General features: G+C 47.9%; 1 protein-coding gene across 2 annotated transcripts in view; it reads right to left on the bottom strand.

Moving 5' to 3' along the window:
• HTR5A (5-hydroxytryptamine receptor 5A) overlaps positions 1-23,059 on the bottom strand; it is a 134,073-nt gene that overhangs the window by 13,700 nt on the left and 97,314 nt on the right. Inside the window, exon 2 of one of the 2 annotated variants that reach the window (XM_084897552.1) lies at positions 8,199-9,380. In XM_084897552.1, the coding sequence (XP_084753678.1) occupies positions 8,199-8,906 (708 nt within the window). In that variant the 5' untranslated portion in view covers positions 8,907-9,380. Of the gene's footprint in view, positions 1-8,198; positions 9,469-23,059 lie in introns of those variants that run through there. The other variant, XM_084897551.1, reaches the window with a different exon arrangement.

Raw genomic sequence — 23,059 nt, 5'->3', positions numbered from 1 at the left:
AAATAATTTAGGGGTCTGGTGGACACTGGAGTGGATGTTAGTGTTATAAGTAAAGAATTCTGGCCTCCAAGTTGGTCCACGGTAGAAGCTATGGGCTCAGTTAGGGGGGTAGGAGTTCCTAATGACACACAACGTAGTGCTGCAGTGTTAAGATGGCAAGATGAGGAAGGACAGACAGGATGGTTTCAGCCCTACGTCATCTCTGGAATTGCAGTCAATTTATGGGGCCGAGACGTTTTAGAAGGTTTACAGGCATGTATTGTTACTGGCAAAGGAAAGCAGTTAACAACTCAGATAGGATATCAACCTTTTTAGGAGTGGCCACTGCTCAGTCTCCTCATCCTCATGCTGATCCTATCTGATGGAAAGATGATAGACCTGTATGGGTGGATCAGTGGCCATTAACCAAGGAGAAATTAAGTCATATTCATGAATTAATACAAGAGCAAATAGAGGCTGGCCACATAGAACCTTACAATAGTCCTTGGAATATGCCTATATTTACAATCCCTAAAAAGGCCACAGGAAAATGGCGATTGTTACATGATCTTAGAGCAGTTAATGCTACTTTGCATACCATGGGAGCTTTACAACCTGGACTCCCAGTGCTTTCACAAATCCCTTTAAATTGGTTCCTCATAGTAGTAGATCTTAAGGATTGTTTTTTCACCATTCCTTTAGCACCTCAAGATAAAAGATTTGCATTTTCAGTACCATTTATTAATAATATAGAGCCTATGAAAAGATACCAATGGAAGGTTTTACCTCAAGGAATGGCCAATAGCCCTACTCTAAAAATATGTGGCGCAAGCTGTTCAGCCTTTAAGAGACAAATACTCCCATTGTTACATTATTCATTACATGGATGACTTGCTCTTAGCAAGCCCACGGGAGGAACAGACCTTGGCCATGTTCTCCCAATTAGAAGAGGAGCTCCCTAAATGGGGCTTAAGAATTGCTCCAGAGAATGTACAAAAAGAAACACCTTTCCAATATCTGGGAACCATAATTGAAAACCAATTCGTTAGGCCTCAGAAGGTGGAGATAAAAGATTGTCTTAAAACTTTAAATGACTTTCAGAAATTATTAGGAGACATTAACTGGTTAAGACCTTATCTGAAGATCTCTACAGGAGAAATGAAAAATTTATTTAGTTTACTTAGAGGTGACTCCACTCTTTCCTCTCCCCAAACATTAACTGATGAAGCTAGGAATGAGTTGTTAAGAGTTGAGCAGGCAATTTCCTCAGCCCAAGTAGCATGGTACAGCCCGAATTACCTTTATTGTGACAAATTAACCCCACTGCAAATAGTCCCACTGAAGTCATCTTTCAAAATAAAAATTCTCCTGTCATTATTGAATGGGTCTACTTAGGACATCAATCCTCTAAAACTGCGGTTACATATGAAGAACTGTTAGCCCAATTATTATTTCAAATTGGGAAACGTTGTAAACAGCTTAGCGGGGAAGAGCCCCAGTGTATCTACCTCCCCCTCACTGGGAAGCAATTAGAAATGTTATTTCAAACTGATATAAATTGGCAAATTGGGTTAAGTGAATATTCAGGGGATCTTAGCTGTCACCTATTAAAACATAAATTATTACAGTTTTTATATAATACCTCCATCATTATACCAAAAAATACTAGGCAGGAACCTATTCCTGGAGCTCTAACTGTTTTTATTGATGGATCATCAAATGGGAAAGCTGCCTATCATACAATAAATTTAGACCGAGTCATACTGACCAGTCATACTTCTGTACAGAGAATTGAACTAGAAGCTGTTAAGGCTGCATTGCAGAATTTCCAAGAGCCTCTTAATATAGTCTCTGATTCCTTTTATGCTGCAAACTTAGTGAATAGAATTGAAACTGCCCAGGTGAAATGGCTCATTGACCAAAGTTTATTTTTACTATTCAAACAAGTTCAGCAGATTGTACAACAGAGACAATATCCTTTTTATATTACCCATATCAGGGCTCATAGTGTTTTGCCTGGTCCTTTAACCAAAGGAAATGCACAGGCTGATCACCTGGTTGCTTTATTAAAAGAAGCCTTAGAATCTCATCAGCTTTTACATCAGCCTGCCAAAATGTTGTCTAAACAATTCTCAATCACCCGACAACAGGCAAGGAGTGTCCAACTTGCATGTTACATCTACCTCAAGGGCCTAACACAGGAGTCAACCCCAGAGGTTTGTTGAGAGATCATATCTGGCAAATGGATGTAACGCATTATGGCATTATAATCCCTTTGGACGCCTCGGGGCATTACATGTCTCCGTAGATACCTTTTCAAAAGTCCTATGGGGCCGAAGCCGGTTTGGCTCAGTGGTGGAGCGTCGGTCTGTGGACTGAAGGGTCCCGGGTTCGATTCCGGTCAGGGGCATGTGCCTTGGTTGCGGCCACATCCCCGGTGGGGGGTGTGCAAGAAGCAACTGGTCGATGTTTCTGTCTCATCGACGTTTCTAGCTCTCTATCTCTCTCCCTTCCTCTCTGTAAAAAGCAATAAAATATATATATATAAAAAAAAACTAAAAAAAAAACAAAAGTCCTATGGGCTACTGCATCTACAGGAGAAACGGCAAAACAGGTCATTAATCATTGCCTAGCTGCTTTTGCTGTCATGGGAATTCCAAAAATTATTAAAACTGATAATAGGTCTGCTTTCACAAGCCGTCAATTCCAGGAATTTTGTAAAAGGTGGAAAATTCAGCACATTACAGGAATACCATATAATTCCCAAGGACAGGACATTATTGAACAACAGCATCAGCGGCTCAAATCCCAACTTGAAAAACAAGAAGGAATGATGGAAAAATCACCTGCAGGTAGGCTGCACCAAGCCTTAATTACTTTAAACTTTTTCACTTGTAATGATGAAGATAGGACACTTATGGAACTACATTGGCATCAGAATAAAACAAAAGAAAACAGTCTAGTAAAATGGAAGGATCCCGAATCTGGTTTATGGAAGGGACCTGATCCATTATTAACCTTTGGCAGAGGGTATGCTTGTATATTCCCAGAGAATTTTTCCAAACCAGTGTGGATTCCTGCTAGAAATATTAAACTACAACAGGGATCCAAGAGAGAAACTAGCCAGACTAATGAGGACCTTGCACCTGGAGCAACACCGTGCAGCTGCAGACAATCAACTACCTTAGCCACAGAGATCAGCGACTCATGAATCCACTGAAGATGAGAAGCAAGAGGAGGATGAGCCAGACAACAAACAGCCCGGAGACCACCTGACGCATGGTAAAGAAGGCAATACAGACGCCTAACGCCCAAGAACGTCTTTCCTGCCATGCCAACAGTAATCATCTGTACGGTAATATTACCTGGGACAAATGTGGAAGTATTTCATACGTATGCTCCTGACCCTTCATGGTAAGAACGCTTACATGGGCTGATCCCCCACCATTGTAGTATCCAGGAGGAACAAGGATGGGGCAAAGAAGTAGGGCACTATCACTACTTTCTCCTGGGAGAGGTGCAGAAAATGTAACTAAGACCTTATTTTTTTTTAAAAAATTGACAGCCAGTTTAAAATTGAATTTCCATGGCCTTGAGTAAAGAATATCCTTACATGATATTATTCTACAATGTCATTATAATTTTTGACATTTTACACCAGCGTATACCAAACAAACTTACAAACTAATTCTTTGAATATTTGGCAGCAATTTAAAAGCATATAAAAGAATTTAATCTCTTCCACCGTGTGGAAGGGCCCCTGGGAAGGCACTTGAACATTCTATATTGGCCCTTCTTGCTCTTTTTGCCAAAGAGGGACCAACTTCTCACAATTTGATTACTCACAGCTGTTGCCTGAGTTTTCAATTTATCCTGAGGTTGAAGCCTCATGGTGGCTGGTACCATTGAGCTGTCTCTTGCCCAATGGCGTAAGCTGAACCCTCTCTGGAGAAGAAACCTGGGTTCCCCAAGATATCAATGTCAGGGCCCCACCAGCAGGTGAGGGGATCCCAATGCAGGTATTGGGCATGGAGGCCATAGGGGCATAAGCTACCAAGAAGACAGAACTGAACCTCACATCACCCTGCTTGGCCCCAGAGGATGGCTGGTTAGCCAATGACGGGTAAGATTCCTCAGGGAAGGAACAACCTAAGACAGGCACAGTTGCAGAGGGGCCATCAGGAGAGAACTTGGAGGTCAACAGAGGTGGGGCACAGACCCTCACCCCCCACACACATTGCAGGGGCTTGAACCTTCGCCCCTTCTGAGGGAGGTCTCCTGCCCCATGGCTGCTTCGTGCTTCCCATGCCCAGCTCAGATCAAGACCCAGGCAACAAACAGAAAATTGTCCAGCTCAGATCGGGACCCAGGCAACAGAGACTTGGCCAACAACAGCTACCCTATATCTAAATCTAGTCTAATACCAAGAATGTTTAGAGCACATGTGTCAAACACAAGGCCCGCAGGCCAAATCCAGCCCGCCAGGCCTTGCAATGTGGCCCGCACCGCGCTGTCATCACTGCACTCCGCTGTCAGTTTATGACATTGTCAGTTTATGACTGTTCAGTAAACCATTTGGCCTGCGATTTAGGCTGGATTTTAGATTTTGGCCCCTTCTCTGATTGAGTTCGACACCCCTAGTTTAGAGCCTTCTCAAGGATGCAAATAATCCTTTGCATTAATATTTACCGGGTAATCTAAAAATTATTGTTAGAATATTAAAATTTACAATAAAATAATAGTCAAGTTTTCAGATTAACTTAAATTGGCTAATTGAAATAAGTAAATATTCAAGAAAATTTCCTTGTACAAAAAGCTGTTTGTAAAGTATTAACTAAAACTTCTATTGGTAGTTCATTTTGTGGTAAAATTGCTTAACAAAAAATTAAAATTTGAAGACTGCATTATAAAAATTTCCCAAAAGCCTCCTAATATTTAAATCAAAAAGGAAGGATAGTGGGAAAATATTATGTAAGGAAACATATTCAGAAAAATTTTCTTTAAAAAACTAATTAAGAGCAGGATGAAAAACACACATGATGTCAGAATAAGCCAAAGGAAAGTCGTTTGGGGAAAAAATTAAAAGGATCCCAAATAAAATTTATAGAAAAGATTTCCATTATTAACTTTTGGTCAAGAATATGTTTGTATATTTTCAGAAAACAACTCCAAGACCATGTGGATTCCGGCAACAGAGAAGAATTGCCAGGAATACTCTAGCCATAAAGACAAGAGGAGAGACAATCCAGAGATGGAAGATGCTGACGACCGACGCCTTGCCATACTAGCAGTCAACAGATGTGTGTCGCTGCAGGTTGCCCAGGAACAAACCAGAGGTTGGACCTGCATGGCCACCATTTGTCCACCATCCGGATACCATTGCTGACATGGACTCAGAACTGTTGGACATTAAAGTTTGGACTCGGAACTTTTGGACATTGAAATTTGGACTCAAAAAACTGTTGGACATTGAATCTGAAATTCAAAACTGTTGGCCCAGAAAGAAACATACTGCAGACTGATTTCATTTGACTCTCAGCATAGCCATTGTTGCTTGTTTCATTTTTTTGTTTATTTCTAGTATGCATATGCAAAAATTTTTTTAAGGAAAGAAAATGGGGGAGATGCTGGAAAACAAATCAGTTTCACTAAAACAGAGATGTTGACAGGAAGCCAGGAAGGCTGGTCAACAACCTTAATTGCTCTAACCTTTAGTTGAGACATTGTTAGCTGAAGCAGAATCTACCTTGTTTGTCCCGTGAAAGTTTCTATTATTTCCTGCCTAAGGGCTACATATAAATTTATGTTTATGTTGCCTAAGATGTTTTCCCCAAAGCCTCAATAAAAGGGGATGGCAGGGCCAGAGCAGGAGTAGTTCTCCCACTAGAGTTGGACTACCGCCTGGCCCCCATATCGCCAAGTTGAATTTCTTCAAGTCTCAAGTCTCTTCGTTTGTGTGCGGCCCTTCTCCAGAACCTGAACCCTGGATTGGAACTCTTTCCACAGGGGCCGTGAAAGAGAGTCCTATAACTGTGTTTTTGTTATCTCCCAGGCAGCGAGCGCTCTCAGCCTGCTCAGTAGCATTAAGGCAGAATTCTAACTGCGGTTCCCTTTTAGTGTCTGGTACTGAATGCAAACCGTCTTTACCAGCAGGTGGCAGGAGAGGGTCCACGAAGAAGGGCCTGGGAGGCAGCCTCTTCCTGACGGGGAGCTGGGGCCCAGCCGGCACACGTGAGCCCAGGTACGTGGCGGGGCGGCAGGCTCCTTCGGAAACCTAACAGCTCAGACCTGGCGCTGTGGGCGCTGTCCCGGCCGTGGACGAAGCTCCAGCTGAGCCCTGCCTCTAGCACCCCTCCCCAGGACAATCAGAAATGTGTCCCGACATCCCAAATGTCCCCGTGTGTGTGTGTGTGTGTGTGTGTGTGTGTGTGTGTGTGTGTGTGTTTCCCAGGTCACACAGCTAGTTTCCAGGGAACTGCATGTGGAAACGTGCCGGCCCCCCGGGACGGTCGTTAACCCCTCAGCCACCCCGTCTGAGAATATTGTTCTGGATGGAAGCACAGGGAGCTTCTGACTCCTTTTCCTTCTTTCCCTGAATGGAGTTCTCTCTTCCCCCTAACCTACGCCGCCGGTCCCCCCGGGCTCCCTGACTGGTTAGGGTTGGAATCTGCTCCTGACACACTCACAGGAGTGCCTCGCGCCTGCACCAGACCGGACTCTTCCTCATTCTCTCCCCCCTCCCACCAGCCCAGACTGCCCAGGGTGCTTAATGGAATGGGCCTGTTCTCCCAGAGCCACCCATAGGAGCCGGGGCTTTGCACTTGTATATGCTAATTAGGTTATCATAAAGGATCATCTTTGGCGACGTTGGGAGGGGGAAGAGCAGTCCACAGCCCTGGATTGGGTCCTCAGATAGTTCCCAAAGTTTGAACCACAGAGACGGATTGGTAAGTTTAACAATGAAAATGAGGAAAGAGCCCCCTGGTGCTGTCACTGTCACATATTAAAGCCGCTTGCAGGCGCTGGCGGGCTGCCTGCTGCTGGCTTCCTCCTGCGGCTTTGCCAGGGGGCTAACGAGTGGCCCTGAGCTGCACACAGGGCCGGGGGCCGTGGGGCCAGTGGAGGCGGGTCACAGGCCGGCCCTGAGCCAGGTGTGGGGACAGCTTTCACCCTGCAGCAGTAGCCCACTCAGAACCAGGGAGAAACCAATTTGCAAAATAGTTGCTTTAATTTGCAGAATAAGAAATGGACTGAGTTGGAATACTAATTTGGGCAGCCTGCTGTTCGGCCTCTTCCTGCCCAGTCACTCCCCGCCTGCCCCTGCCCACCAGCGTGGACAGCCCCTCTGGGCAGAACACTGCCAGGTGACCCAGTGCAGCCCGGGCACTGACTTCTTCACATGTCCTAAATATCGGAGCCAGAGGGTACGCACACGTTAAGTGGTCCAGACCCTTCATTTTCTATGTCAGTGAAATAGGATGAGTTCAAATTCTAAGCAAGGTTACAGGCAGAACTTACTTTTTTTATTAAAGAGCCAGCCCTATGTGCACTTAGTGGTTATCTCAATGCTGGCCTTGAAAACAATACAGTTCTGTCCAATTGAGAAGGTGCACCTGGCATGGTATTGAGATTGTGGGCATATCTGGTCTCTGGCCTGCAAGGTCAGACAGCTAAGTTTATCTTCATCATTCTTCAAAAGGGCTAAAGCAAACTAGAAAGCAACATTTTATCTAGGAAGAACAGCAGAAAATTCCAAACAGTTTGTTGCAAAATAGGGGTTTTCCTTCTCGGAACCTTTAAAAATAACTACCTGCCCCTAAAGCCTCTCAGTCGTGTAGGGTCCGCCTGCGTGTGGTGCTCTTGCGGCTGTCCTGGCCAGATATTTCAATCTGCCTGCTTTTTTTTTTTTTTTTTTTTTTTTTTTTTTTTTTTTTTAATAAATCATCAGCCTCCGGTGGTCTTATTTTGAACCCAGGGTTCAACCCCACAACAGTCAGGAAGTCTTCCCCCAACGTGATGAAGTCACATCGGCTCTGGGATGCTGAGCAAAGTCAGTCTGCTGCTACCTTTTAGTCTTCCCCCCAGCACGCTCCCTGCCCCGCCTGCCTCTCTAAAGAAACCTCCAAAACTAAAAAGTCCCACTTTCTACGCACCAGAGGGGAGGGGCGCCGGGGATAAAGCCAGGGCGGAGCTGGCGGGTTTGAGGGTCTGGCACGCACCTGCACGGGCTCGGGCGCGGGGTGCACGCTCCGGGTCCTCCAGTGGCCCAGCCGCCGGCGCGCGGCGCGGTAGACGCGGGCGTACACGAACAGCACCACGGCCAGCGGCAGGTAGTAGGCGCTGAGCGTGGACACCACGGCGTAGGCGGGCTGGCGGCTCACCTGGCAGGCCTCCCGGCGCTCCGAGTAGATCTCCCCCCAGCCAAACAGCAGCGGCGCCAGCGAGATGGCCGCGGACAGCGCCCACGTCAGCGCGATCAGCAGGTTGGAGACGCGCTGCCGCGTGCCGCGCGTGTACGCCACGTGGCGCGTGACGGACCAGTAGCGGTCCAGGGCGACGGCCGTCACGCTCCAGATGCTGGCCGTGCAGCACAGCACGTCACACGCCACCCACAGCTGGCACAGCCGCGCGCCCAGGCGCCAGCGCCGCCCTGCCAGCTCGTGCACCAGGCTCAGTGGCATGACCAGTACGGCCACCAGCGCGTCCGAGGCGGCCATGGAGCCCACCAGGTTGTACGGCGGGCGGTGGAAGGCGCGCACGTGCGCGATCGTCATCAGCACCAGCGCGTTCCAGGCGAACGTGGCTGCCACCAGAGAACCCAGCAAGGATAACACGAACACGCCCGGAGCGGTGAGGCGCAGCGCGCTGGGGCGCGGGTCTTCCGTGCCCAGGCTGAGGTTGGTCGTGAGGTTCCCAGGGAAATCCATCCTGGGTCCGAAGACCAGCCAGGGAGGGCGCAGAGGGCTTTCAGGAGGACACGGAGCCCCTCCAGCTGTTTGCGGTGTCTGGCAGCGGCAGGGCGGCTGGACCGGCTGCAGCGAGCATCTGTGGCAGATGGCGTGGCGGAGAAACGCGGGGCTACACGCAGAGGCAGGCTGAGCCCCTCCGGGACTAGAGAAGCGGAGCCTGGGAGCCGCGTCTCAGCTGGGCCCGCTCAGCCGCCGCCCTCCCGCCAGGGCTCGCCGCCTTGGCGGAGGCACCAGCATGCTGACCAGTAGCCGGGCATCTCCGCAGCCGGGCGGACGCTGGCGGAAAGCGTGCGTCAGAGCAGAACTCCCAGGCGCTGCCCGCCTCTCGCCACAGGCAGCAGCTGCCGCGGGGACTGCCTGCCGGGAAGCCGCAGCGGGGCCTTTTCAGGGACCTGCCTCCCCTGCCCCTGCCCCACCCGGTCTGGGGCTGGGCTCTGGACAGGGGATCCCAGCGCGCCCACCGGACCTGCTGTATCAGACCGGATCCAGATTACATCAGAAGTCAGCTGACCACGTCACCCCTCCCCATCTCTCACCCCAGCTGCAGCCTGGTCGCTATCCATGGTCCTGCCGCCTCTCTGAACCTAACATTTTCATCTCATTTGGTTCTGCCTGCGGTTCTGTGGCTTTTCCCTGAAATAAGTTCCTGAGAGGAGCAAATGTACCAATGAAGGCAGCCAGTCAATGATTCTCTCTCATCACTGATGTTTCTGTCTCTCTCTGTCCCTCTTCCTTCCTCTCTGAAATCAATTAATATATATATATATATATATATTTTTTTTAAAGAACACTCCTCCAATTGTGAGCTCTTAGTTTCTGTGCAGCTGGGTTTTCTTTATAAACTTAAACCAGAATAACACAGATGGATGCGGAGAAAGACATGAGGTTCCACTGTCTGGAAGAGATTTGCAGATATTAAACAATGCCACTCAGACATTTTTTAAAAATGCTTGTTTTGATAGGAAACCAAGATGGCGGCGTAGGTGAACAGCTGGTCTGCCTCTCGCACAACAATTTAAAAAAATTAAAACTCATACAAAGGACATCTATCATCCAAAACCACGGGAAGGCTGGCTGAAAGAGAGGGCAGCGCAACCGCTGAAAAGCTGAGGAGCCTAGGTACGGAGCACGCAAATCGGGCTGGTGAGGAATCGGGCTGGTGGCGGGCGACTGGGCGGGCAGTGTGGCTTTTCTTTTCAACCCGAAAGGAAACAAGCTCCCTATCACTTTGAAACGCAGGTTCTGGGGTCACTTGGGGGACCCAGATGCCTACGGGGAGAAGCTGGTCTGTCGGCCATCGGGTCCAAAGTGAGGGTGACTCTTGCAGAGGTTCGCGCAGCAATCATTGTTTACTCTACTGGATCGCTGGGAAGCGGGGACTTGGAACAAACGGAAGGGCAGGGACGGCTGAGGGCAGCCTTCGCCGTTAGCCTCGTCCCAACCTAGTGAGTCCTGAGACCACGCCCCACTCTGAGACCCTGCCCTGGAGCCCTGCCTGCAAATTCTATAGACCTGCCCAGGCACCACAAAGCTACTTTTACATATGAATAGCCTGTATTGAGGCAGCTTAACCAGATATAAACTGCAGCTCCAGCAACAAAATCGCCAAGTCCCAAGCAAACAGGAGAAAACTGTAGTTTTGCTATAGCTCCTGCAGGGTGGCTTCAGACAGTACCTGAACTGAATCCCATTGGAGATCCAAAAGCCAGAGTTCCTAGTGGTCAATTTCAACCACTCACACCCATAAGTGACACATTCGGGAGACGGGCTCAGTGAGCACCAAAGCCCCACTGAAACAAACCGTGTCTCCAGCGCAGCAGTTCTTCCTTTCTAGACAGAGGGGGTCCTCACAGACAATTGGCCTGGAGGTCAATTCCTCCCAGAGTACCAACAGCAAACAAGGCTTAATTACACCAAGACTTTGCACTCAGCCCACAAAGGGATATACCAAAAGCTACCACCCCAGATGATTGGGGAAGCTGATAGGTCACCTACCACACAAAGCTACTCCATCAACACAGGGAGGAGACATAGAAACATGTCATGAATGGGAGAGATGGAGGAAAGTAAACTACTGGATGACACAGAGTTCATAATCACATTTATAAGATTACTCAAGAATCTTCTAAAAACCTTTGAGAAACTTGATGAGACCTCCAAGAAGCTTGGTAAGACCTTCAAGGACCTTAAAGAGAATACCAAAAAAATGGAAAAGGACCAGTCAGAAATTAAGCATACAATCTCTGAAATAAAGAATATACAGAAACTCAACTATAGATCAATGTACCCCAAGAATCAAACCAAAGATCTGGAATATAAAGAAGAAAAAATCACTCAACCAGAGAGGCAGAAAGAAAGAAGAATCTAAAAGTGTGAGGATAGTGTAAGGAGCCTCCGGGACTGCTTAAAACGTACCAACATCCGGATTTTTGGGGTTCCAGAGGAGAGCGAGCAGGATATTGAAGGACTATTGAAAGAAATAATGATAGAAAACTTTCCCTACCTGGTAAAAAGGACCTTAAAGAGAATACCAAAAAAATGGAAAAGGACCAGTCAGAAATTAAGCATACAATTTAGACTTACAAGTTCAGGAAGCATACAGAATCCCAAACAAGAGGAATCCAAAGAGGAACGTACCAAAACACATCATAATTAAAATGCCAAGGGCAAAAGACAAAGAGAATCCTACAAGCAGCAAGAGAAAAACAGCTAGTTACCTACAAGGGAGTACCCATACGATTGTCAGCTGATTTCTAAACAGAAACTATGCAGGCCAGAAGGGAGTGGCAAGAAATATTCAAAATGATGAACAATAAGAACCTAAAACCAAGATTACTTTACCCAGCAAAGCTATCATTCAGAATTGAAGGTCAGATAAAGAGCTTCACAGACAAGAAAAAGTTAAAGGAGTTCATCAACACCAAACCAAGATTACATGAAATGCTGAAGGGTATTCTTTAAGGAGAGGAAGAAGAAGAAGAAAAGTAAAGGTAAAAATTATAAACAACAAAAAGACATACATACATACCTACCAACAAGTGAATCTAAAAATCAAGTGAATAAATAATCTGAAGAACAGAATGGACTGGTGAACATAATGGAATCAGGGACATAGAAATGGATTGGACTAACAATTCTCAAGGGGGGTCTCTGAGGGGTGAGGGAAGAGATTGGACAAAAATCTTACACCTATGGATGAAGACAGGGGCCGGGGGTAAGGGCATGGGGTGGAGTTGGGAATCAGGTGGACAGGAGCTATGGGGGAAGAGGGGAGGAAAGAGGAACACCTGTAATAATCTGAACAATAAAGATTTATTATAAAATAGCAGAAACCAGTTTGGCTCAATGGATAGAGCATCAGCTTGGGGACTGAAGGGACTCGGGTTCGATTCCAGTCAAGGGCATGTACCTAGGTTGTGGGCATATCCCCAGTAGGGGGTGTGCAGGAGGCAGCTGATCGATGACTCTCTCTCATTGATGTTTCCAACTCTCTATCTCTCTCCCTTCCTCTCTGTACAAAAATCAATAAAATATATTTTTTTAAAAAGATTTATTATAAAATAAATAAATAAATAATTAAAGAAAGAAGAAAAAATGCTTGTTTTTTCACAAAGACATCACATATAAACATGTAATGGGTTTACTTGTTTGTTTGTTTATTTTTGGTTAATCCTCACCTGAGGCTACTTTCCCCCACTGTTTTTCAGAGGGAATGGTGGGCAGTGAGGGGGGAGGGGGAGAGAGAGAGAAAGAGAGAGAGAGAAACACTGATGTGAGAGAGACACGTTGAGTGGTTGCCTCCCATAAGCACCAGACTGGGGTCTGGGAGCAAATCCACAACCCAAATACATGCCCTGGATGGGAATTGCAACTCATACCCCTTTCTTGTACAAGCTGACACTCTAACCACTGAACTGCACCAGAGAGGGCTGATTCTTTATTTTTAATGCATGAATACACAAATATGTTTTGAAATTTTCCATTAAAATTAATGTTCCAGGAAATGTGTGTGGAGAAACCCATGTAAACAAAGCCTCTTTGTAACAATAATTTGAGGAATATAAAGGAGTCCTGAGACCAAATGTTCACAACCAGCTCTGCAGCCTTCCCGGGAACATCTCACTGTGTTGATGCGGAGAGTTCGCGGAACAGGGTGAGCTAACCTGGGGGGTCCTTGGTGAAGCCCATGTGCTCACAGGGTGAGAGGTGAGCCCTCGGAGGGCCCGGCGTCCGCGGCAGGGTAGATGGTAGGGTCCCATGTTGGGCATTGCAGGGCATCTGTGCAGCGGGGGGAAGAACGGCTGCCCTGGGCCTTCCCACCGCTATAGGGGACACGGCATGCTCGCAGGCCACTCGGGATGCCACAGGCTCCATAGGCCATGTATCCAGGGGCGTGGAAAGCTGCCAGCTCTGTTTGGGACAAGAGCAGGAAAGGACGCTACCAAGTCCTGGGCCGTGGCCAACCTCCTGTGCTGGGTGCCCCGCGCTGGGCAAAGCCCTCGTGTGGGTTTGAGGATGAGCCCCCGCAAGAGAATCACATATGGACTCCTAGGTTCTGGTTCAAGTCATGCCACCTGCACAGAAAACACCGCAACATTGGCAAAGCCGCCGAGGGAGAGCCGAGGCCGCAGGGGAGGCCGAGCACCTGACCTGAGACTCAGGTGACGATGGAATGAGATAAGCCACCTCCACCTGGGTCCCTGAACTCCCCCGCCCCTCTCCACAGGATGGCGTCCCGGGCAGAAGCAAATGGCAGTGTTCGCAGCAGAGCTGGGTCCAGGAAGCTCCACAAGCATCTGGAGCACCTGGCCTCATCACCGTGGGAGCACTAGCCCCGTCGCCATGGGAGCACTGGCCCCGTCGCCGTGGGAGCACTGGCCCCGTCGCCGTGGGAGCACTGGCCCCGTCGCCGTGGGAGCACTGGCCCTGTCGCTGTGGGAGCACTGGCCCCTGGCACAAAGCTGAAAGGGCACGGTTCCCAGGGGGTCACCTCATATGTGGCTCTAAGCAGGACGACATCCACGCTGCAGGCAGCGTCCTACAGGCCGATGGGGGAGTATCAGGAAGAAGGAGGGCTGGGAAGGTGGTGTGTGGATGAGCCAAAGGGAATAAGTATACAATTCCTTTAGAAACCACGTCAGACCTCTGCAGGAAGGTCCCTCCCACTGAGCAGAGCACGCAGGACAGAATGGCTGAGGGGTGATGGCGGCCTGCCTCTGCCCCTCACGCAGTGCCGTGGACCCCGGGGAGCAGGCCAGGCTCCCTCCCACTGTCTTCATTTTCCCACTCGATGGGTGAGAAACAGCAGCGCATCCGAAGCAGTGAGAGTGTGCAGCGGAGCTTCTTATTCGTGGCCGAAGCAGTGACAAATGCTGGTGGAAACGGAATAATTTGGGAGGAAATAATCTAGCATGAACGGGTGCATGTTCTATGAATCGGCAGTTCTCTGAGGCTCGGGATTCGATCCCACAGGAATAAAAGCCAGAGCTGTTTGTGGTGGCGAAAACGAGACCTGCCCTTACAGGTGGGCACACAGGTCACAGTTCCAGGAATTGTGGTGGAGTCAGGATACGGAACACATAAAATTTATTCTTTTATTTCTAAAAATATGTTTTTATTGGTGTTTTAGAGAGAGAGGAAGGGAAAGGGAGTGAGCAAAAGAGAAGCATCTATTGGCTGCCTCCTGCATGCCCTCTATTGGGGATTAAGCCTGCAAATTGGCCATGTGCCCTGCCTGGGAATCTAACCTGTGACCTCTTGGCTCATGAGATGGCACTCAACCCACTGAGCAACATTGGCCAGGGCATGAAGTTTCTTTAAGTTAGATCCATCCACATCGACATGGAGGTATGCCATGATGTAAGTGGGAACTAATTGTGTAACTGCATTTTTTGAAACAGAAATGAACCGAGACCTTCCTGATTCTGTTCTGCGTGTCTGTATCCACAGAGAAGGGTCCAGAAGGGACGCTAATTTCCCTTCCTAAGAGAAAGCCTGTTACCCTGGGTCATTGGCACCTCCATGGTCGGTGCTTGTGAAGGGATAAGGAATTGAGATGGGCACTCAGAGTCTCGCTTACCCCCAGGGATAGTGAGAGAACAGGCTCCACCCCCGCCAGGGACTTGAGCCTTGAGGGGAGGTGAGTGTGGGGGAAATGCTGACCTTTCTGTATCCCAGTGGCTTGGATGCTGGCAGAACCCGCTCCCCAGTTAATTTTCCTCACCTGCCGACAGCTGGTCCTGTCCTTCCCGTCCACGCTACATCCTGGGTCCTGCATTTGGAGGTGATTTCTCTGCAGCCACGTGCGAAATCCTGACGTGCAGCCTTTTCTGACTCACACGCCCCCCACGGCGAGCTGCTCACTGGGGAGCCAGGCTGGGGCCCGGTTTGGACTTTATCCGGTGGGAATGCGCAAAGCTTTTTGGAAGATGGAATAAAGAGGAGGGAGCTACACGGGAGAGAGAGCGCGCGGAGAGGTGCAAGCAGACGGCTGAGATGCAGAGGCCAGGTCTCCGCTGTGTGGCCTGTGTGCACCTGCAGGTGAGTGTGTGCGTCGCAGACGCTGATGCAGGTCCAGTCAGGGAAGCAGAGGGACCAAAGACATGCGAGGAGTGTACTCGAGCGGCTGAGCCTAACACTGTTTGGGAGCTGAGGTTTCTGGGCTGGGCTGGGAGTCGGAGGGGAAGAGGACTGTGGAGCGGGGAGGCAGGGGCAGTCTGGGACATGCACCAGTCCCTCCCTGAGGGGCTGGCCTCCAGAACACGCTGCAGGACCTAAACACACCCTGTCCCAGGAGGTGGAGAGGCCGTGGGGAACCAGCCGCCACCCCTGCCAGGGACGCAGCAGACATGATACAAAGGACATGAGCTTCCCCGGGCCTTGCGGCTCTGCACCCGCCTTGGGACATAAAAAGAAAACGCCTTCCAAACCCCTGGTGGCTTATGCTAACCCCAAGTATGCAGGGAAGAGAATTCTGGGAAATGTAGTTCCTACTTAGCTAAATCAAGACAATACCACCAAGGCCCACCCTTTGCCAGTTGGGCATCTGTACACACTGCTCTTAACCCTCCTAAATTCCCAAACAAGGACAGCAGCAAACTGTGCTTCCACTGTCTAAACCACATGTGTCAAACACAAGGCCCGCGGGCCAAATCTAGCCCGCCAGGCCTTGCAATGTGACCCGCACCGCGCTGTCATCACTGCACTCCGCTGTCAGTTTATGACATTGTCAGTTTATGACTGTTCAGTAAACCATTCGGCCCGCGATTTAGGCTGGATTTTAGATTTTGGCCCCTTCTCTGATTGAGTTCGACACCCCTAGTCTAAACGGCCACTAAAAACAGGCTCAAACTCTTCCCCTGGTTACAGAGGCCCTTCATTCAACTGTGGGTGATTCCTGTCTAGTTGAGTCATGTCTCACCTTTGACGTGGAAACTAGATGCTGACATAGGTCAACTCACTAAATGCCATTGATACATAAGTACATTCATGTCAAAGGAAGATTCGCAACTATCACCGTCTCGGTTCTGCAGCGGGTCACATGGTCTCATGGGCTTGGAACCAGTTCCTCCTACAATCCAGTCCCTGGCGTGTGCCCTTGGCCAGCACCTTGGCCGGGCCCAGATCATCATGGCTCCCATTGGCTTCTGTCACAGGGCTTGGCACTGCTAAGGAGCCCTGCGCTCCAGATAGAATGTAGGCTTGGAAGCAGTGGAGGGCAAAGGTTGGCAACGGAGCCCAAGAGAAGCAGGCCGGGGAGCGGGATGCAAGCACAGAGGCCCCAGGGAGCATGGAAGTGACAGTGCAAACACGTAAGAATGTTTTTGCCAATAAAAATTAGTATCTTCACAAAATAATAATTATCTTATTGAAATGTTTAATTATTATGAACCAAATTAAGATGGCAGGATGCAAGGCAAAACAGTCATGTATCCAACATCAGATTCTCCTGGGTTAAACCTTCCTTCAGCTTGTTCTCTGTAGAGGGCCACCTGGAAAGACACATGGACATTCTTTAGATTGTTGCTGACTGGGCCCGGGATATGCACTCCCGCCGTGGGAGTGCGGAGATGTTCTTAGTTTCTGGCTTGTGTTTGTCCGGGAGGAAGGAGTGGGTGGAACCTGGGCCCTCCCAGGCTCCTTGCTTTCCTGTGAAACCCCCTTGTTGGATTGGAGAATAAATAGATGTACAGCGTGGCTCAGGAGGTCGTCAGTCTGTCTCTCCAGCAGAGGAGGTCAGCGGCCCTCCCAGCTCCCAGCTTAAAATCTATCTGTGTGTCTTCTCTCTTTATTTCTATTATTTCTCAATCCCTGGCCACCTCCACTTAGAACCGGTTCGTTCATCTCTCTTTCCGTGCGGGACACAGAAAAGGGAGATCCCAGCCACGTCAGGCCCCTGCAGTTGTCCTTGACCAACTCCACCTTCTTCACATCTCCTATCTTAGCATAAAGAATAACACTGAACTAAGCAAGGTAGGAGAGAGACAGCCAAGGAGGAAGAATTGGGAAGAAAGTATGGAGAAAGGGGGAAAAGAAGATTCTTGAGCCGAAACCGGTGGCTCAAGAATCTTGGCTCAGTGGATAGAGCATCAGCCTGTGGACTGAAGAGTTCCAGGTTTGATTCCGGTCAAGGGCATGTACCTTGGTTGCGGGCACATCCCCAATAGGGGGTGTGCAGGAGGCAGCTGATCGGTGACTCTCTCTCATCAATGTTTCTAGCTCTCTATCTCTCTTCCTTCCTCTCTGTAAAAAATCAATTTTATATATATATATATATATATATATATATATATATATATATATATATATATAAAATTGATATATATAAATTGATATATATAAAATTGATATATAAAATTGATATATATAAAATTGATATAATATATATATATATATATTATATATATATATAATAAAAGATTTTTTACATAGGTCAGCTCAAGATCCTGACAGCCCTGGTCAGTGTGGCTCAGTTGGTTGAGCATAGTCCCATATACTGAGGGTTCACTAATTCAATTCCCAGTCACAGCACAGGCCCAGGTTTTAGGCTTGATACCCAGTATGGGGAGTGCAGGAGACAGCAGATCTATATTTCTCTCTCTAAAAATCAATAAAAACAAATGATGGGGGAAAAGGATCCTGTCAAAGTAGGGGGTGTGCAAGAGGCAGCTGATGGATGATTCTCTCTCATTAATGTTTCTAACTCTCTGTCCCTCTCTCTTCCTCTCTGTAAAAAATCAATAAAATATATATTTTTTAAATCCCTCAATAAATCTCTCCCAATAGCTTTAAAAAAGAAAGAAAGAAAGTTAGTTCTCATGGCTGCTGCCAATTCTCCCCCTTGGAAATGTATTAGGATTACCCGGAACTCTATTACATCATGTAATCACTGAAATGGCTGCCAGATAAAGTGCTATAAAAATAGATTGTTTGTGTTCATGGAGCTTGTTTTTCTGCTTTTCAAGGTCTTCTTTCCTTTCTCCGCAGGCTGGAGCAGGCTGTTTATTCCACGTGAGCGTGTGAGTGACCCAGAAGAAAGACGAACACCATTGCCCTTACATTCACCCTGAAGAGTTTTCCTGATATTGCAATAGAAGTAGCAGAAAGTCAAGCCTACCCAATCAAAGCATGCCCATGCCTTCTTTCCTGCGAGGTCCTATTGGTTCACCTGAGAGCCTCCATGTTCCCAACTACAAATACTATTATCACCCATCTTTGTCTTTCTAAGGGGCAGTGTTTTTAAGTTTAAAAAAAAAAAAAAAAGAACTGATTTATAACTGAGGAAAGAATGACTCGTGAACCCTACTCTGAAAATAAGAGCATTAGGCCCTGGCCAGGCGGCTCAGGTGGTGGAGTGCCGTCCTCATACACCAAAAGGCTGTGGCTCCCACCCCTGGTCAGGGTGTGTATGGGAGACAACCAATTGATCTCTCTCTCTCTCCCTCCCCCTCTTTCTCTTTCTCTCTCTCATAATAAAAACATATCCTCGAGTAAGGATATTTTAAATTATATTTTAGTATCTTAGAAACTGTGTCTTCAGAAAGGTCTCTAACTTCGGAAGGGCTGTCACTGCGGCTCAGTCTCCAGAAAGGGTGTGGAGGACACAGGCCATCTACGTTTCTCTCTCCCCTCCTCCCTCTCAAAATCAAAACATATCCTAGGATGAGGGTTTAAACAAAAAGACAACAACAAAAAACTTACCTCTTCTCATGAAGTTGCTGCTTTGCGACTGTTGCACTTCATTTCACAGATGGGGAAGCAGATGGGGAGACGCTGAGTCAGGGGCTGTAAACTCATTCTGTGAAGGGTCAGAGCCAGGATATTCCGGCAGCGCGGTGCAAAGATCTCTGACTTCTGAAGGGCTGTTGCAGCCTCAACAGAGCCCTGTTGGTGTGCACACTGCCCAGCAGAACTTCATTTACACAAAAGGCCCTGGTTTGCTGACTCAGGGCCTCCTGGGTCACAGATTCACGCGTGGAAGAAACCAAGACTAACCCAACAGGTGTTAGCGAACCCGGCCTCCGACCCCAGGGGCACTCCTCCTCCTTCGCTGCGATAACTCTGGTCCCCCAGGCCCTCCGAGTGCTGGACCGGCAGGAAGACAGGGATTAGGGCTAATTAATTAGTCCAGACTTTGAAATCCAGAGAGAACACGGCCTCATATTAAGTGCAAACAACCATCCTAAGTAACATGTTTGTGGCACTTTCATTAAAATTTCCCGCAAACCTTGGAAAGTAGGGATCTCCTGGCTGCCAACATTTTCACCTCGTGTAATTATGAAGCATCCCCAAATAGTCATCCTTCAGCTTGCGATGCGCAGTGGGGCCTGGCGCCAGCTGCCGAGTCTTGGTGGAACTGTCTAATTTGAGGCTTATTAGCACGGCACAGGTGAAAATGAATAGTCTTAGCACCACTGGTTGTGGTATAGCAAATGTAAATGCCTATTGTGAGGTGATCTTCATGGAAAAGAAGATTAGCTTCAATCTGAAAAAACTAAAATAAGCCAGAATTTATTGAAATAAATACAGGGATTTAGAAACATATTCCCAAAATATTAATAAAAACCTTTTCTACTACAAAAAAGAGAGAGACATTTCAACATGCAGGAACCTTTCCTGTGAACATTTCACGGCAGAAAATGGTTGCAAAATTAAGTGTGGTTTCTTAAGTAAGTGCAAATAACTCTTTTTTTTTTTTTTTTGTCTTCTACATGACCAAGAATTTTGAACTTGAACTTTAGAACAAATTTAGGGACTGTGGACCTAAAAGGGTGTCACTCATTTCACAAAAGGCCCTGGTTTGCTGACTCTGTAAAACATATCCTCGGGTAGGGATTTTTTAAAAATTATATTTTAGTATCTTAAAAAATGTGTCTTCTGAAAGGTCTCTACTTCTGATGGGCTGTCGCTGTGGCTCAATCTTTTTTCCATGAAGATCACTACACCGCGCTGCCGGAATATCCTGGCTCTGGCCCTTCACAGAATGAGTTTACTGCCCCTGACTCAGCGTCTCCCCACCTGCTTCCCCATCTGTGAAATGAAGTGCAACAGTCGCAAAGCAGCAACTTCATGAGAAGAGGTAAGTTTTTTGTTGTTGTCTTTTTGTTTAAACCCTCATCCTAGGATATGTTTTGATTTTGAGAGGGAGAGGAGGGGAGAGAGAAACTTAGGTGGCCTGTCTCCTCCACGCCCCTTCTGGGGATTGAGCCACAATCTGGACATGTGCCTGACGGGAATCAGATGGGCGACCCCTGGAGCACGGGAGGGAGTACCTCAATGGACTGAGCCACACCCGAGAGGGGGAGGGTGAGGGCGGCTCTCGGGTATTTAAATATAAATACTGGCAGGAAGAGAAGCGGCCACACTTCGGGCTCCCTCCAGCCCTGATCGCTCCCTTTGCCTGGAAAAACGGTTCCCAGGTGCCTCACACAGGCCGTGAGATTGGTTTGAAATGGACACTCTCACAGTTGGGTGGCTCAGTCATCCTGGACCCATGCCATATAAATTGTTTATAGCCACAAATAGAATAGACCAGAGAAATTCTATCTCAACATACTAGAGAAGTTTCATGAAATGGGCGTTAGAGCTTGGGCAAAGGGAGAGAGAACAGACCTGGGCAGGCTGCTACGTGAGAGGGGCGTCCCCGGGATGAGACAGCCAGGCTGGCAGAGCCCTGGAGGTGAGGACAGCTGGGTGTGTGTGAAGAAAGCCAAGTGCCTGGTTCGGTGGGAAGAGCATGGATGGAGGGCCGTGGCAGGATGAGTCTGGGGTGGGGTGTGTGGCAGAGTGGCAGGAGGTCATGGAGCTCACAGACGGCTGATTGGATTGAACCTGCTTCTGCAGGCAGAGAGAAGCTTCTGGAACTGTGGGTGAGGGCAGTAAGCATTGTTGGCTTGTATAGGCTACTGGATCCTGCAGAACTAGGACTACTTTGCCTGCTATAGATTGGTGAGGGGGCCAACATTTTCCAAAGGATCAAATGAAAGTCCAGCTACTGCAGTCTCAATTGCAGCCTGTACATTCCTTCTTATTGTCTAAGTGGGTAATTTCTTTATTTCTACTTTTCAATTGCAGTTGACGTTCAATGTTATTGTGACTGTTTTCAGGGGAATAGCATAGTGATTAGACATTTACACAACTTACAGAGTGATTCCCTGATGTGAGAATAAACAAGTCCATCTTTTCTGTCAAAGAACAGTTTAGACAGCCGCCATTTTGGACTGCGTGACTTGGCAGCTGCCATGTTGGCCACATGGCTTGCAGCTCCCCTGGGGGTTGCCATCTTGAAACAGCAATGGCCAACCCCTCCCTTTGAATTAGCCAATCGAGAAAGACTGTGCACCTGAGCTCCAATCAAGACCAAGGGACAGGTCATGTGCATAAGGGATTATAAACCCAAACAGCCCGCCTGCTTGGCGTGGACAGGCTTCCAGACCATGTGTGTGCACCCTTCTATGTAGAAGTAAAGATGTTTGCCTTGCTGCCTGGCTCCTGAGTGTTTTGTATTCTACCAGAACCCCTGACTTGGGGGGCTCGCCTTATTTCTAACACCTGATAGCCCTTGTCCCCACCTGGCACCACCCATAGTTATTACAACACAATTGAACCTATTCCCTGTGCTGAACTTTCCGTCCCTGGGACTATCCTGTAACTGCCACTCTGTCCTTCTCAACCCCTCCACCTTTTCACCCAGTCCCCTCTCAGCCTATACGTTTGGTGATAGGATTTATCATAGACAGACTCTATGAGGATTATGGGTGATTATTGTTTCTTCCTACATAGCTTTCCTCTGAAGGTTTTCCACCTTTCTGTCTGCCCCATCTCCCCCCACAGCCTCTCCCTGGGGGAGGAGTCATTCCTAGTCCCGCCTCCCCCACCTTCACTCCTGGCCAGGGGAACTCAGGCTGCTCCTCCAAGGGCCATGGGCATCCCCTCCTCCTGTGACCTCAGGGCCCTTTCAGGACTCAAAGAGGCCCTCCCGACTCACCCAGGTCCCGTGTTGAGATCCACCCCTTATAAACCCCTGCTGGCATTCCACCTGCGCCTGGAGGGGCTCAGCCACTCCACGGTGCGTCTGGCACATTATCTCCCTCCCTCCCATCTTCCTTTTCACGCTCTCTAAAAAAAATCAATGGAAAAAAATATCCTCAGATGAAGATTAACAAAATAAATAAGTAAATAAAGGACATATCCATTGAGTTCTAATCTGATAAAAATGATTGAATCTCAACCCAGTGTTCACATCCCATGTTTTAACGATCGGGAAATAGTCTTTTGCGTGCCTGTATCTGACTTCTCACCTGAAGTTCCCTTCAGTCAGGCCTGTTCCGGGCTCTGGTCAGAAAGCAGTACATGAACAACCTGGCACTATCCCTCGTCATAAGCTTTCCAATTATTGAAAATTAACTAACTCCCCACAGAAGAGAAATCATTAAATATATAGTAAATAATGAGGTTAATTAACTTAACCCTTCTAATTAGAAAACTAATTAAATTAGAAAATTAAAACTGATACAAGACATTAAAACCAGGAAGTTCTGAACTGAGATCTAAAAATCATCTCTTGGCCTTTGACGGATTCCAAAAGAGAAATAGCTACAAAAATATCAAGC

The sequence above is a fragment of the Pipistrellus hanaki genome (assembly GCF_964339955.1).
Source record: "Pipistrellus hanaki genome assembly, chromosome: 10".
Taxonomy (NCBI): domain Eukaryota; kingdom Metazoa; phylum Chordata; class Mammalia; order Chiroptera; family Vespertilionidae; genus Pipistrellus; species Pipistrellus hanaki.
Note: the sequence above shows the minus strand (reverse complement) of the source record. Positions and strands in the feature narration are given on the sequence as shown.